Source organism: Oreochromis niloticus, linkage group LG6, assembly GCF_001858045.2.
Source record: "Oreochromis niloticus isolate F11D_XX linkage group LG6, O_niloticus_UMD_NMBU, whole genome shotgun sequence".
Classification (NCBI taxonomy): Eukaryota; Metazoa; Chordata; class Actinopteri; order Cichliformes; family Cichlidae; genus Oreochromis; species Oreochromis niloticus.
In genome coordinates, this window is record NC_031971.2 from 27,326,557 (window position 1) to 27,341,669 (window position 15,113).

General features: G+C 40.1%; 1 protein-coding gene across 2 annotated transcripts in view; it reads right to left on the reverse strand.

Annotated features, from left to right (window-relative positions):
- The window catches only part of LOC100699930 (inactive rhomboid protein 2), a 37,048-nt gene that overhangs the window by 5,838 nt on the left and 16,097 nt on the right, over positions 1-15,113 (reverse strand). For both annotated transcript variants that reach the window (XM_005470196.4, XM_005470195.4), the window contains exons 2-17: positions 11,818-11,958; positions 9,756-9,907; positions 8,907-9,090; positions 7,939-8,160; positions 7,596-7,724; positions 7,209-7,306; positions 6,871-7,095; positions 6,576-6,687; positions 6,174-6,248; positions 4,199-4,360; positions 3,872-3,960; positions 3,723-3,786; positions 3,503-3,597; positions 3,325-3,400; positions 3,123-3,223; positions 2,439-2,592 (exon numbers count right to left, since the gene is read on the reverse strand). In XM_005470196.4, the coding sequence (XP_005470253.1) occupies positions 2,439-2,592; positions 3,123-3,223; positions 3,325-3,400; positions 3,503-3,597; positions 3,723-3,786; positions 3,872-3,960; positions 4,199-4,360; positions 6,174-6,248; positions 6,576-6,687; positions 6,871-7,095; positions 7,209-7,306; positions 7,596-7,724; positions 7,939-8,160; positions 8,907-9,090; positions 9,756-9,907; positions 11,818-11,940 (2,061 nt within the window). In that variant the 5' untranslated portion in view covers positions 11,941-11,958. The remainder of the gene's footprint in view (positions 1-2,438; positions 2,593-3,122; positions 3,224-3,324; positions 3,401-3,502; positions 3,598-3,722; positions 3,787-3,871; positions 3,961-4,198; positions 4,361-6,173; positions 6,249-6,575; positions 6,688-6,870; positions 7,096-7,208; positions 7,307-7,595; positions 7,725-7,938; positions 8,161-8,906; positions 9,091-9,755; positions 9,908-11,817; positions 11,959-15,113) is intronic.

Genomic DNA, 15,113 nt, shown 5'->3' on the forward strand with positions numbered 1-15,113 from the left:
TCGGGTCAAGAACTGATTTTTTAAAGCATCCAACCTGAGCATATCGAAGCCTTTTAATGTAACTTAAACTGCTTGAAGATGTTTTCTGGCTCCTAAGAAAAAAAAATGTTGTGGTTTTAAATGTGAAAGGAGGAAGGTATGGTCAGCATACTTTATGTTGTAGCGTACCCTGCACTGGTGGTTAGCAAAGAGACGTTTAACTGACATTATCAAATAAATATTCATGTTTGCTCGTCTCTCTGCAGAGCTTAATGAACTGAAACTAAAGTTGTTCCTTCACAAATCCGTAGAGCTCCTTTACTTGTGAAAACTATTATTTCCAGTCGCAGCTGCTGTTTGAGCCATTTTTGCTAAAGCCACAGGGGCTCCTTAATTCAGCAGTAAAGGGATAATCCACTTAAATCGCCTCCTTAAGCGGCCTCACTGCATGTGCTTCCTCTGGTTATTCCTGGTGCGTGAAGACATGTGAGCTGGTCACTGATATTTAGAACTACAGTAATTATCAGGTAAAAACAACTGGAGCTCGCTTATAAAATCAAACCATCGTGTACATAAATGTGTTACATGTTGGTCTCGTTATACATTAAAACTGTCCCCTCTATCAGTGAGGAACTGTTTCGTCTGTGTGTGTGTGTGTGTGTGTGTGTGTGTGTGTGTGTGTGTGTGTGTGTGTGTGTGTGTGTGAGAGAGAGAGTGAGTGAGTGAGTGAGTGAGTGAGTGAGAGGATGGACCTGTTCAGAAACGTGTGGACCAGGTCTGGTCTCTGCAACAATCGTCTTTGTTTAAAAGGAAAAACATGAAATCTCATTCACTAAGTACCACAGCAGTGGCCTTTGTTAACCCGCACAATGGCATTAGGCTAATCTCTTAAAGGGGAAACTGGGCTATATAGATACATACAGAACAAAGCAGGCTTGCTGGTAGAAAGCAGCCCCCCCAACGTTTATTAATTTGTTGTTGGGGTTTTTTTTGCAAAAATGACAATAAATCACTTAAAGTAGTGTTACTCTTTAAAAAAGACAAAGAAAAAAAAAAGACAAAGGCCCCGTTGTTTCAGGCGAGATCTGCTTTCCTCCTTGTAAATATTTATGTGTATGAAATTCAACCACATCGGCTGGTTTAATCTAATATTTTCTGGTCAGTTTTTTTTTTTTTTTTTTCCCCCCACAAAGAATAAGGCAGACAACAAAGGAACAGCGTCAACTATTTAGAGCATTTTGAAACGACATACAGACATCAGTTAAGGTAGCATGTAACTGCAGCTGATTCAGCAACTATTTTCTATCTCACACTTGATCTTGTGTGAGGATTGCCTCAACTTTCCACCAGCACATCCAGCAGTACGCTGTGGATGGCATCCACCACGGTTATATGCAACGTAACTCTGTGAATAATGGGTCACCTTTCTTTCTTTATCCCTGCACAGTCATAACTGACTACCCTGCTGGTTGCTGTGCTGTTACCTGTCACTGAAATGTTGGGAGCACTGTGACACGTCTTTCTTGGATTGTCTGGTTCGTGCTTGATGCTCTGTTTGGTGGCGCTGCTGCTTTCACAGTAAAGTCGTCTCATGTGCTGTTAACCCAAGTTCAGTTTCTCCAGGCACTTCCACAGTTAATACCACAAGTGTTCCCTGCACCCCTCTAAACCTCTAGACTGAGACGGTCAATTCTGCTCCAATAATCCCCAGCAGGAGAAACCCTCGTCCAGTGAGTAAACTCAACTAAGCTGAGCTAAGCCACAGAGTTTAAACAGCAGGCACAGAAACTGCAATTCAAATAAAAAAGTAACACAAAACTAACGACAGCTGGAGCTCACACAGGTGACATTTGGACCTGAACTCACAGATTATAGTGTAGCGAGAAATACATGAAGTGCAACAGCATGACGGTTTCTCCCTTTAGATCATTTGGTGGGTAAATGAGGAAGAAAGCACGTGAGTATATACAATATCTGATTTTACATCGCAGAAATTTGACTGTGTGAAAGTATCTGTGTGTGTCAAGTGTGAGTGCTTAATCAACAGAAGTACATCCAATCCAATCCTGTCAAAAGTCACTGCAACTCAGATATGTTGGTGTTTAGAACAAAGTGTGTGAAAAGCTGTTTTTCTTTCTTCAGCATCGTGTCCAAGGACACACTGGCATGTGGGCTGGAGGAGCCGGGGATCGAACCAGACCTTCTATTTAGTGGGTGATTTGCTCCTGAGCCCCAAGTGCCCCACATATACAGACTTAACAGATTAAACAGAGTTTCCTTATAGTGGATATGACTGGAACATTCACTTACCAAGGACACTTAACTGAAGGTTTAGCATAAACTTTCAGACAAACAAATTTAAAAAGCTTAAGTGCACAAAACTTCACATCCTGTGTGTCTTGGAACTTGCAGAGAAAAAAGTGTATTAATGTGTATTTACATATATGTGATGAACTCACCTCGGCTCTGTAGGGCAGGAAGAGGGCAGAGGCGAGGTTACCAGTGATGCCACTCAACATGTAAATGATGGAGATGCGAAGCCAACCTGCCAGCTTCTCCAGGTCCCTCAGTATGGTCATCTGGAACACTACGGACACCACGCAGTGTAAAAGCCTACACACACACACACACGAACAAAGGTAACTAAAACTCCTTTCCACCACTGCATTATCACAAATATGCATTTAGGATTTTTTTTTTTTTTTTTTTTTTTCTTTTCTCCATTAAGCTCCTTTGGCTTGTTTGCTCGCCTGCTTTTAAAGGGTTACATCTGAGGGAAATCCCTTGTGCCTGCCTGGTATTAGTATTACAGTTCTCATGTGAGCGAACTTCTCACAAGCACTGGGTCCTCATTTAGAAATGTTTCATTAGTTTTGAATCCTCAAGGATGCTGACACAGTGAAACCGCATCAAGTAATCACTCATAGCAAATTAATGAAACAGTTCATTGACTGTGTAAAGGGCTTTGTCATGGCATATTACACAGTCTCATAATATATCATCAATGCTACATTCAGCTGAAATGGCTCATTCATGGATACATGTGTCAGAAATTAAAAGATCTGTGCAACATAGCCATAAAACACGACCAAAGGAAGAATAAATCTTTGTCTTAGGACGATGCTGCAAAGGGAAGTGCGTACCCAGCATGTAGGAAGAGAGAGAGCCAGAGACGGTAGACCTGATCGGGAACGTCAGGATTAAGGAAGGGCAGCAAGCCGCACACTTCATCCAGACAGTGGACCTGTGTAACAACACTGCAGTCAGAAACACACTAAAGAAAAAGACACACACACACACACACACACACAAACAGACACACTCATCATCATGCACACACAATACCTGTGAGCAGAGGGTGGCTTCCTCGTGGAAGTAACCATGCATGAAAGTGCAATACTCTCTGGTTGCGATCTCACATCTACAAAAAAAATACATAAATAAAATCTTTTTTTCTTTTCTTTTTTTTTTAAACAGATGACCTCACAGTAGCACAGTGCTTTAGCAAACACATGTTTCACACCTGCCCTTAGTTCCTATGCAGCAGGGCCGTCCTTTGATATTACAGTCCATGTGTCTGTAGCCTGTGTGACTCCACTTCTTTGGATATGTACAGATCTGACGGCAGCACAGGTAAAACCAAGAAAAAAAGTAAAATTGATATAAAATGTGCTTCAGATGCCCATGAACACAGAGTAGCAACAGAAATATGAAGAATGAACGAGGCAGCGGTGTCTCCTCACCGGCCACGTGGTGATGTCATCCTTCCATAAATGAGGCTCTGCAGAGGCAGGCTCCTCACATATTCTGTTCACAACAAGAAAAAGCATCAAAGTGGTCAAACGCTGCTGAGCGTTTAATGACCCACTTTAATTAAGCTTCATATCCTCACCTGGGGTCCTGGTGACAGACAGAACCGGACGACCTACTGATGTTTTCCATTTGTTCATTGTCCCATTTAATAAAGGTGGCCAGCGTCTCCTGCATGAAGTTATTTACATATTTAAGACACAGTTTTCTTTCTCATTTACCAAACACAGCAAAGAAATGAAAAACAGATTATGTTTCTTTTTTCCTGCACACCTAAAATCTGCATCTAAAGAGGAAAAGTTCAAGAGCACAGCAAAGACGCTGTGAATAATTAGCATGAGTGTTTAAGTGATTATATGCTTAAAGATTATAAACTAATGTGCACAGGTATGTGTACATTATCACGTACAGAGCAGTCGGAGCTGAGGGTCTGCACACATCCAGAGTTGTCATTCTGAACGCAGCAGCCAGAATCTTTCTCAAGCTCTCTGGCCTTCTTGATCAGGCTGACGATTTGTGCATCCCGACGGATGCAGGGGGAGAATTTTGCCCCCAGGTGGATGAGGTCTTCCTAAGAATTGCAGGAAATGATTTTAAAGATTAAAAAAATGTGGTAACACACATGCCAAACACAGATTAAGATGGTAAAGAAATAAATTGGTGCCTGTCTATCTTTTAAATACACTATTTTTCCAAAAGTATTTCCTCCTCTATCCAAATCATTGAATTCAAGCCCCAAAAGTTGATTCTGTTCATCTGGACGTAGCGTTTTTATTGGGGGAGACGTTTCATCACTCATCCAAGTGACTTTTTCAGTCTCAACTGACTGCAGGTTTCCTCAACCTTATAAACAGTAAATTTGCACAATGACTGAAACTAGCACCACTGAGGGAATAATGGGCTGTGATCATTAATATGCAAATTGTCATGACCATTGATCAGTAACCAATGATCAAAATCCTGTTGATCAAAGACTACTGATCATTGATCAAGGACCACTGACCAAAGGCCATGAGTACCATTCACAGAGAGTTGGGAAATGGCTGCAATCACAGCATTATAAGATGGTGAAAGATGTACCCTTAGGCCTCCTCCTCGATTCAGAGATGGTCTTTCCCTTTTTACGTAAATGGCCTCCTTGACTCCCCGCTCAAACCTCCATAATGACATCTCTCACTTTCTCAACAAAATCCAAGGTGTTCTGGATGTGGTGTTCAGAGCTGCCTACCAACGGTTTGAGGATCGAAGCCAGAAACTTTGAGATGTTATAGGTGACCGAGTTGATCATGCAGACAATTAGTCTTGAAGGTAAACCCTGTTTATTTATCTTGGGTAAACTATACAGACTTGGTGTAGATTCGCCTGGGTTAAGCCTGTGGTATGAGGTCCCGTCATACCATTGTCTCGTTCTAACTGCATCAGACAAGCTATCACCCTCTTCCTGTAACCACTTCCTGGGTCTCGTTTCAGGGGCTTCTAAGTATTTTTGTCACTGAGCAGTGACACAATTTTCTCATGATAGTCTTTCTGGTTTAGCAAAACCGTGCACCTATCCTTGTCTGCTGGAAGGATGATAATGTTATTTTCATTACTAAGAAAGGTCCATAAAGGTGTGGATGAGCGGGTGTAGAAGAGACTGACTGTCCTAATCTCAACCCGATAGATTTAGGTAGATTCAACACCTTTGGGATGAATTAGAGTGGAGACTGTGAGCCAGGCCTTCTCCTCCAACATCAGTTTCTGACCTCACAAATGTACTTCTGGAACAATGAGCAAAAATTTTCAGAAAAACACCCCTAATCCTTCTGGAAAACCTTCCCAGAAGAGTTGAAGCTGTTACAGCTGCAAAGGGTGGGCCGACATCACATTAAACTCACATTAAACTAAGAATGGGACGTCACTCAAGTTCATATGCCTGTGAAGGCAGACGAGTGAATACTTTTGGCAACATAGTGTATTGTGCTCATGCATTCAAGCATAGAAGTTCTTTTATTTTTCTTAATAAATTACTAAAACCGGTCAGCTCAGCCTCCATTTAAACAATTTACTCTAACAACTGAAATGATCAATTTTAAATGCAGAAAATAATTTGACATTTTTAGGTATGTAACTTAATAAATGGAGTAAAGTATCACTGATAAAACATGAAGTCAGAAAATAAAGTAAATGCACTAGAGGAGGGCAGAAGTGTCCCACCTGAAAACACAGCAAACCTAAACTTCACACCAAAGTGCGAGTTCCCTTTAGCTGTGTTAGTATCATACATTCTGGCTGTGTTCATTTTACCATATCGACCATTTTTGAGAGCTGTTCCCTTAGGTTTTGCACATCTAGATAAACATCCAAAGCAGTTCTAAGCACATTAATACTACAGCTAAACTTACAGAGCTTGGACCAATCCAGAAGTTCTGTTGTTGGACATACTTAACACTCTCATAAATGCCTTTGTTCTTCAGCACCTACAGAGGGCAGCAGAGCATCACAGTTTACAAATGAGTCTGATCTAAGACTTGTGAGTATTAGCTTGCACAGTAATATACTTTATTTATTAAATACATCTCTTTCTGTGAGTTTTCTGTGGGCACAAATACAGCTACTAAAAAGTTAGCAATATATTTACATTGAGTGTTAAAGAGCAAAAAAAAAAAATTCTAAATTTCAATACTGAGTTACACTACAAAATGTTAACCTTCAATTTTCACACTGATATGAAACCTGTCATGTCAAAAAGTACATTTTCTATTTTTAAATATTGCTCCAAATTAATCTGTGAGATATATACTTACCAGCTCAGTTGTCGAATGCTGTGCAAACCCAACAGGGGCAAACCCATACGTGCAGCAGGCCAGCAATGTGATAACGATATGGACAAATGTAATCCAGTAGGTAAAGTAGGGTCTGAAATCATGCACACCACAAAACAGTGCTGTGAATCGAGTAACAGCTAAAACAAAGACTAACCAATAAATACTTTCAGCGCTTTGTCAGCCTAATTATGTTTCTCTCTGAGTTTATTGTGTTATTTTGATTTAAATCAAGCAAATAATTCACTTGCATATATGCACAGTGCTCATTCCCAACCTGTGGCTGTGGAAGTCGTCCAGCTGCTTCTGGACGTTGCTGCTAATGCTTCGTCGATACTGTCGGTTTAGCCATTTCCCCACAACTCCCAAACCATACTGACGTTTTTGCTTGTCAAACGCAAAGTGCTTCACTTGGGAGGCAATGCGACGTCCGCGCCGAGGTTGAGCCATTTCGTGGAATAGGGTTGGCGTTTTAGGAGCCTGTGATAAATCCTTACTGGGACTGAGAGGAAGACAGGTATGAAAGACAGAGAAAGAATTAGTGTTAAAAAGGAAAAAAACAAAACACAATGTGTGCAATTCAGAGACTTTGGTTGAGTATTTATATTTACTCACAGGCTGGAAGGTTGCTCGCAGGGAGCAAAAGAGGCAGACATGGGGGGCGATTCAAAGACATCATCGGCCATGGAATATAACTCATCACGGACATCACCCTGTACAGAGGTAATTCAGGACACAGAGGACATGCCGAAAGTAAAAAGGGAGGGCAGTAATTAACGTGTAGACACATGTTATGTGTTGCTGTACAGGACACACGAACAGCAAGGAAGAGAGGAGGACAAACAAAGAAGAATACAGTCACAGAAGAAAAATGGAGGCTGAGAGAAGAAGCAGGTAAACAATGACAATCGAATGAAGTTCGCCAAACAGAGTAAAAGCAAGGAAAGAAACTGCTGCAAAGATACGGGTGCCAAACGGACGGTAGCGAGAGCTGCTGCTGACCTTACTGAAGAAGAGCGACTCGGATGCATCTGCAGAATCCACAGTGTCCTCGTCCATCCAGCTGGGCCTGACAAAGCTCCTCCTGGGGAAACTGCGACCAGCCTGTGGGCCTGCCAAGCTGCTGCGACCCTGAACAACAAACACGCCACATGACAAGCGGTTCCTCAAGTGCATAAAAAAGGAGAGATTTTAATGATGGTAATAATGATAAAAACAATAAATGCTGGCATTTACTGTCATTTTATTCAAAGGGATCGCTAAAAAGCATGCAAACACAGAGGAAACATTAAAGGCCGGGATTCGAACCAGTGCTCTTGCCACTCTGCTTTTCATTTCCACCCACCCTCAACAGGTTGGACGCAGCTCTGATGCTCATACGCGCGACGGACTCTCGCTTTCGTTTGGGGAAGCGACTGTACCCGGAGCGCTGGCTGGTGAAGGAGGTAAGTGAGGCGACGCCTGGTGTGACCGGACCCCCTTGAGCTGTTTGAGGTGTTCTTGGAGAGCGGCTTTCCAACTCATCCTGGCAGCGGAAGGCTCGCCCTCGTGCCAGGGGGTCCACAATCTAGCAGAAAGAGAGATTAGGGTCAGCCTGATAAAAATACTTCACTGTGACAGTCACGTGAACTTGAACATCTTTACATCTTCCTACTGTGCAGATGTAGAAGAAGAAGAAGGACTCTGTGGGTGAGCATGAGAGGATCTGACAGATCATATTTATAACTTACAAACTTCACAGTGTTGACACTGTGAGAGAGAGCACTGCTTTATGTGTTTGTGCTGCATGTATGTACGTCTACAAAGAGGGAATGATGGTAGGTGTGTGTATAGATGAGGACAGAGAACAAAAAGATGAACAAAATATTGGATGAGTAGAGCAGAACTGTCTGGCACAGACTGAAAGAGAGACATGATTCGTCTGCAGCACAGATGGTCCACGTCTGTAACTATGCAGCACTTTAATACATTGTCTTCTTGAGAAATCTCTCCATTTCATCTAGTGAAAGAATGCAGGTGGAGAACAAAGAAAAAAGTTGAGCTTCTTGGCAGTTTAGAAATGGAAAGTCTTAGTAGCTACACATCGAGCCTGCTGTGTGTCATTCTGTTTAGTTTTCTTCTGTACAAAAAGTTTTTCTTTTATTACAAAAGTAGCAGAATATTAAACAAAAAGTGCATCATGTTTCCTGGATGATGTTCTGAACTCAATTCAAGTTAAAATTATAGATAAGGTAGAAATTTAAATAAAACTGTGGCATCCTAACAGTAGGTTAACACACTAAGTGACGCTGTGTTTGTATGACGGTATTATACCCTGGGCATCCTGTGGGCAGCTGGTGAATCCAGGCTCTGGTCGATGCTGGTGGCCGTCTCGGGCTCTCTGTACTGGGGCTTCAGCTTGCCATAGCGCTGGCTGCAGTGGCGCAGGCTCTTCCGGTGCCAGACCTGCTGATTAGTCTCACAGTCTTCGCCCACACCGAACCACTGGGCTGTACTCCTGGAGGGACAGAAAGATTGTTCAGCTAAAAGAAGATATTCACAAAAATGACCTGAAATGTTTAACATATACCTATTTTTAAAAGCTACATAAAAACAAATGAAACAAAACATCCGAGTCTTGTTTTCACCTTATGTGAAGAGAGTAGATACTACCACAAAAGAAAAAAAATAAACAGTTACATTTTGACACCAAATTACACAATGCAGCTTTGTTCAAGCTGATGTAGCTTGGGTAACTTTCATATAAGGGAAGTTTAAAAGTCACGTATTGTGCATTCTTAAAGACATTACTGCACTTTATTACCAAACATTAAATGTCTTGATCCTTGCTGCATGCTCAATGACTGGACTCTTAGGACATGTAGTTGATAAATGGGGGTAATTAAATAACTGCAATTTACGAATTAGGATTATGAAGAGGAGATTTTTTTTGATGAATGAATTGTGTGTGCTTGATAGTTTTAGGTGAATGAACTGTAGGGAACAACACCTAGACTTCTTTGAAATGCACTTTAGGGAAGAATGCTTATATACATTCGATTTTTTTTCTCTGTTCTTGAGTTTTCTGTCTCCCAAAGCTACTTATGCATCCACCGTAGGTCTTTAAAGTGTCACACTTGACTCTGAGACAAAAACAACAGCAGAATCCGCAGCAGAGCTTACTTTCGGATGCTTTGTGAGAGCGATGTTTGTCTACTAAACTTCTCCCGTCTTTCTCTTGCTGAAAATTCTCCATCTCTATGTCCATCGACGCTCTCTGACACAGAACTGGTCGCTTGAGCACTTGGGTTTTTTTTCAGAGATTGTCGTGGTGGCTGACCAGAAGAAAGGAAGGGAAAAAATGTTGTCATCACAGTACAGAAATCTTTGCTGCTATAAAATATATAAGCTATAAAGACTAAATAATATTGCCTGTGCAGAGGGAAAGTGTGTCAAACGATCAGGTTGCATGTACCTTCATAATTAGGCCATACACAATCTCCTTCCAGAGGAGTGAGGAGAAATGCCCACTTTTATACCAGTGGCTCTTAAACGTTATTCAGTTCAATGCTCCAAAAATGTTTGTGCCCCATGTGACAATTTTTAACATCAACAATTTAAATTATTCTACTTATGCTTTTCATATGTAGTTTTTGTTTTGGGTTTTAGTTTAGAATAATAACACTGCCTCACACATCCTGCCTCACACATCCTGATTACGTATTAACTACAGCACATGATGCAGCAAATCAGTACCAAATTTAGGATGATCTAAAATTGTCTTTGTAATGGAAAAGCTAGTAGCATAAATACCTGTAGTGCAAAGCCACAGCACAAATTTACATGTTTATTACACTGCTTTCCCTTTAGAACAGTTTAAATGTGACATGCTCAGGTGAACTCTGAGCACCAACTAATTTGTGTGGCTGAAATGCCTTTGTTTGTGTTGTTAGCATGAGGCCCGCCGTTAAAAATATATGGGCTACACAAACTGCCAGATAGTTGTGCCAACAGCCTGCTTGCGAGAGCAAGTGGCAATTACAGAGGCATCGAGGAACACTGTGCTGCTTTAATGTGTTGTAAACTCTTAAAAGTAAAGTACTGCACATCATCGTTTATTTTCTTCTACTGTGCATCCTGAGTCAAATGATTATTACAAACCATTTATGAAGTAGTCCATCAGCCCATTAATCCATCCATTAATTTTCATAATCGCACAGTGAGTGAAACCGAAAATTGATCTGAACCTTCATGTGAGCTACCCACAAAACATCCAGTCGTGATTTTTGGACCATGTTTGTGAAGCAGATTGAGAGGAATGTGCTCTTGACTAACACAAAATGAATAAAAAGCCTTTCTTTGAAGAAATTTGTTCAGTAACAATCACAACACTCGGGCTTTTTTGGCTCGGTTTTAATTCTGTGTTCATTGGGCTGATCTTTGCTTATCTTCGTTTAAATGAAGAACTTTGTGCTATACGCAGGAGTGAGTTATTGACAGTGAGTTATTTTACAGGTCACTTTTTAGATTTCGCTACATTACATGTGATGTGAGAGACTATGGAGCTTGACAGGCCACTAGTAGTAGCAGTAGTAGTAAAAGAAAAAAAAAAGCTAAATAATGGTAGAGAAGACATTTGTAAATATTTTCACACATTTTTCTGGGGAGAAAAAACAAGTTATTTTAAAATTGTATAATTGAGAAAAAAAAACAAACCTTTTAAACCCTTTGACAACATAAAGAGTATGTCAGTATTATGTTTGCCAGTCTGTGCTAATAAGAAAATCACCACACTTTGTGGGTAGTTTGCAGTATTGTAGACCATGTTAACCTAGTGCAGGACAGACTGCAGTGTCCGTGATCAACGTCAGCTCAGATGTAGTAGTCATCAATTTGGATTTCAGCCAGTAACGCTCTTCAGTATCACTTAGCAAATTACACTTTTACTTTGGTTTTTTAGTGGCTAGCCACCGGAAGGCAGCCATGATAGTTCATTTAGCATGTACTAATATCTTGTAGAATTCATTGTGTTAAATCCACAGAGAGCAGCAAACTTCTGAGACAACAGAAGCACAGACCGGCTCATGAGTCAGTCTATATTTTCAGAGTTAGGGTCCACCCACCTTCAAAATCCACCTAAAACGCTTGCCGCACACTATGTGTTATGTGACAACACATTTAAATAACTGTTGCATGATACCAAGCAGTGCAGGACAGGGTCAGGTAAAAAAAACAACCAGCCTACCTGGGACATCACTGCTTCTGGTGGAGGGATGGCTATTACAAGGCTGGGTGGTTTCTTGCTCTTTAAACGACTATCTGTTCGGCCTTGGTACGGAGGAGGCTCCTCCCCCTCCTTTGATGCCATCCTGTCAGAGTACTGGAGCTGACAAAATCATGAGAAAACAAAGTTTGTATTATTATTTGATAAGCTGCATATATGCATGTCTACAGCGAGTCTCCATACATCAAACCTCCAATAGGTGTGATTTACTGGCAGGTTTAAACATAGATGGAAATACAGTGTAAGACAAAAACAGAGACACTGCTTCAATAACGTTGAGGTCCGGACTCTGGGACAGGCTAATCCATGGCTGATACTGTTCCACTGTTTTTTTCCAGGTGTGCTTTTACTGCATTGGTAGTGTGTTTAGGATCATTGTCATGCTGAAAAATGAAGGTGTTCATAATTCCATCAATTTTGACAACATCCACAACACCACTGGCTGAAATGTAGCCCCAAACCATGCCAGAGTATCCACCATGTTTTACAGATAGCTGCAGACAGTAATGGTTAGCCTCTCTCCTTACCTCCTCAGCATATTCATTTTTTATGTTTGAATTATTCATAGGTCAGTATTAAGTAGCGCAATTAAAAAAAAAAAAAACCCCACATTCCTCCAAAAATAGTACAAGACTGGACTGACAATGAACGTAAAAGCAGCCAATGTCCAAAGAAAAACTCAGAAAGACTTCAAGAAAGTCTGGGGAACACTTCAAAAATAAAAATAAAATAAAATAATTAGAAAGTCGGGCTCCTTGGAAGTAAAATATAAAATAATTAGGTGTGGCACAGTACTGTAAGCTTCAGTATTACCGTTACTTGAAAGATGTTCATAAATATAGTGATTAACGCTTACTTACAAAATGTTGTAGTGAAATATATTAAATATTTCTTGAAAGAATAATGAATTCTCTAGCAGTGTCTTTATTTAAACTGGATTTCGGAGCAAATATTTAAAAAAAAAAAAAAATTTCGGTAAGGTCAAGAAGAATGACACATAAAGAAAGAGAATAAAAACGTCATCTTTAGAAAATGAAACGCTTTTGTTTGCATTTATATCAGGTCTCTGCTGTGGCATTGGACCTAATGCCTTCCTTCCTACAGCCAACAATAACCGAAAAAAGGAAACCATTACAGTCTATCCAAACAATCAGCCTCTAACAGCAACTGGCTCCCTTCCAGTTCCATCTGCTACTAAAAGGAAAAAAAAAAAACACTGCCAACTTTCTTTGCTTTTGCTTTCCTTGCTTTTTGATTCAAGGCAATTTCTTAAGTGATTCTTTAAGGCTTTGCATAGAAATTGTGCTGTATTAAGAAGAGAAACCTTCTCTTACATCAAAGTGTTTAGGTCACTGACATATGCTTATGTAATTTTAAAGGATGAGGAAAACAGGGCAGAATGATACATCTTGTGAGTGTTTCAATTACATGTATTTAGCCAAAACATCAAATAAAGCAATACATTTGTTCAGGTTTATAGTTATAAATATTCATTTTATTAGTAAAATCTCTTTGTAAGAAGGTGATACATGTCATACTGTATATTTTCTAGAAATATACAACATCATGAATGAGTTATTTATCAAAAACAATTGAATGCAAAAAAACAAAGAAATGGAAATACAGCACTAGTGTAAAGTTTGGACAATTAAATACCTAAATACTTTAACTGATGCAAAAATAATGTAATTATGAGACCACAGGCAGCCCTGCTCATTGATTTTTAAACCGTGTCCATAGAGAGTTAGAGGGATAGCTCCACCACACAAGAAAATCAGTCATACTGTGACACTTGGCTCAAAAAGGAGACTCTAAAATAATTAAAGATCCTGCAGCAAACGTTGCACTTTGACTTCTAATGAAAAAGCAGCTGATAAACAATGACGTCACATAACGGTGATCAATAGTCCCTGTTAATCATGATACATTCGGGAGGTGGTGAGTAATCCCTATTGTTTTCTCAGCTTATAAGCAGTGTTGAATTAATTTTTATTGATTGAACGTAGTAATGGTGATCTAATAGCTTAAGCTTCTCCTAATGCATGAATTAAAGAATAAAACAAATACATGTATATATATTTTTATAATGCAATTGCAATTTTGTCACAGTAGTCTTGTAACAGCAGCACACAGCTAAATAATTAGAAACTCGATATTTTCAAATCAATGCACTTTAATTAATTTTAAAGTTCTAAAATGTCAATTAGTAAAATCTCAGTTTTATATGTAATAACAATGAATAACAGTGAATCCTTTCTGATTTCTGACTTTACTTCAGACAATAAAACAAACGTGAAAGTCACTTTGAGCTGCTGCTTCAACCATTTAGACTACTTACAGTTTCTGTTGATGTAAGCTGTGGAGATTATGTGCTTATATCAATAAAGCTCCACACTACTCAATACTCAAAGGACCAACAGGATGACTCCTTTTAATATCACTTTGTCTCACTGTCAGTGTTTACTAACAACAAATCATATTTATTGAAATGCATTGCGCGGATGACAGAAATGACATATCCACAACTTCGTTAGCCAAGTCGATGGAACGGAACTGGTGAAATAGGACTCATTATTGTCTACACAGGGACTGAATTATACCGTCAAACTTACTTATCTTTGTCTCCCAGTCTTTACAAATCTCAGTTAATGGTGTAGCAAGCAGCCAGTCTATTCCTAGAGCTCAGAGTGCTTCGCATAGCATTACACAGTGCATTTCCAGAGAAATCCAAGGCATTGCAGACATAAAACACCACACTGAACATAATGTCATTTTGCTTGGCTTGGCCAAAACATCCATTATGTCATTATGGTGTTCAGAGCCCTGAATGCTGTCCTGGAGTTGTGGTTTATAAAATCAATGCGAGTCCCTGAGTGTCTGGGACAGGAACGGCTGCAACACGGAAACCTGACACCAGCTCGGCCTAGTTTCCACTACAGAGCTGAGGAATGGCTGCGCAGGGCTAACCATAGTGTAGGTAACACTTACTCTGTCCACATACAAACAAAAAACACAATTTCTAAAATACCTTTATGTTATCACGAGTGTACATTTCTACACCGATCTCAATTAGGTGTGGTAAATATTTGAAGCTTAGGCAGAATGCCTGGTTCAGCCCTCCAGAGACAGAGGAGGTTACTGGCAATCCAGCCTCTGGTTCAGTAGAGTAGTGGGCAGGGGCTGGAAATCACTCAGATAATGAAATAGCTAGGAATTTAGCTAATGGACGGAGTGCTCGGGTCTAACCAAGTCTATCA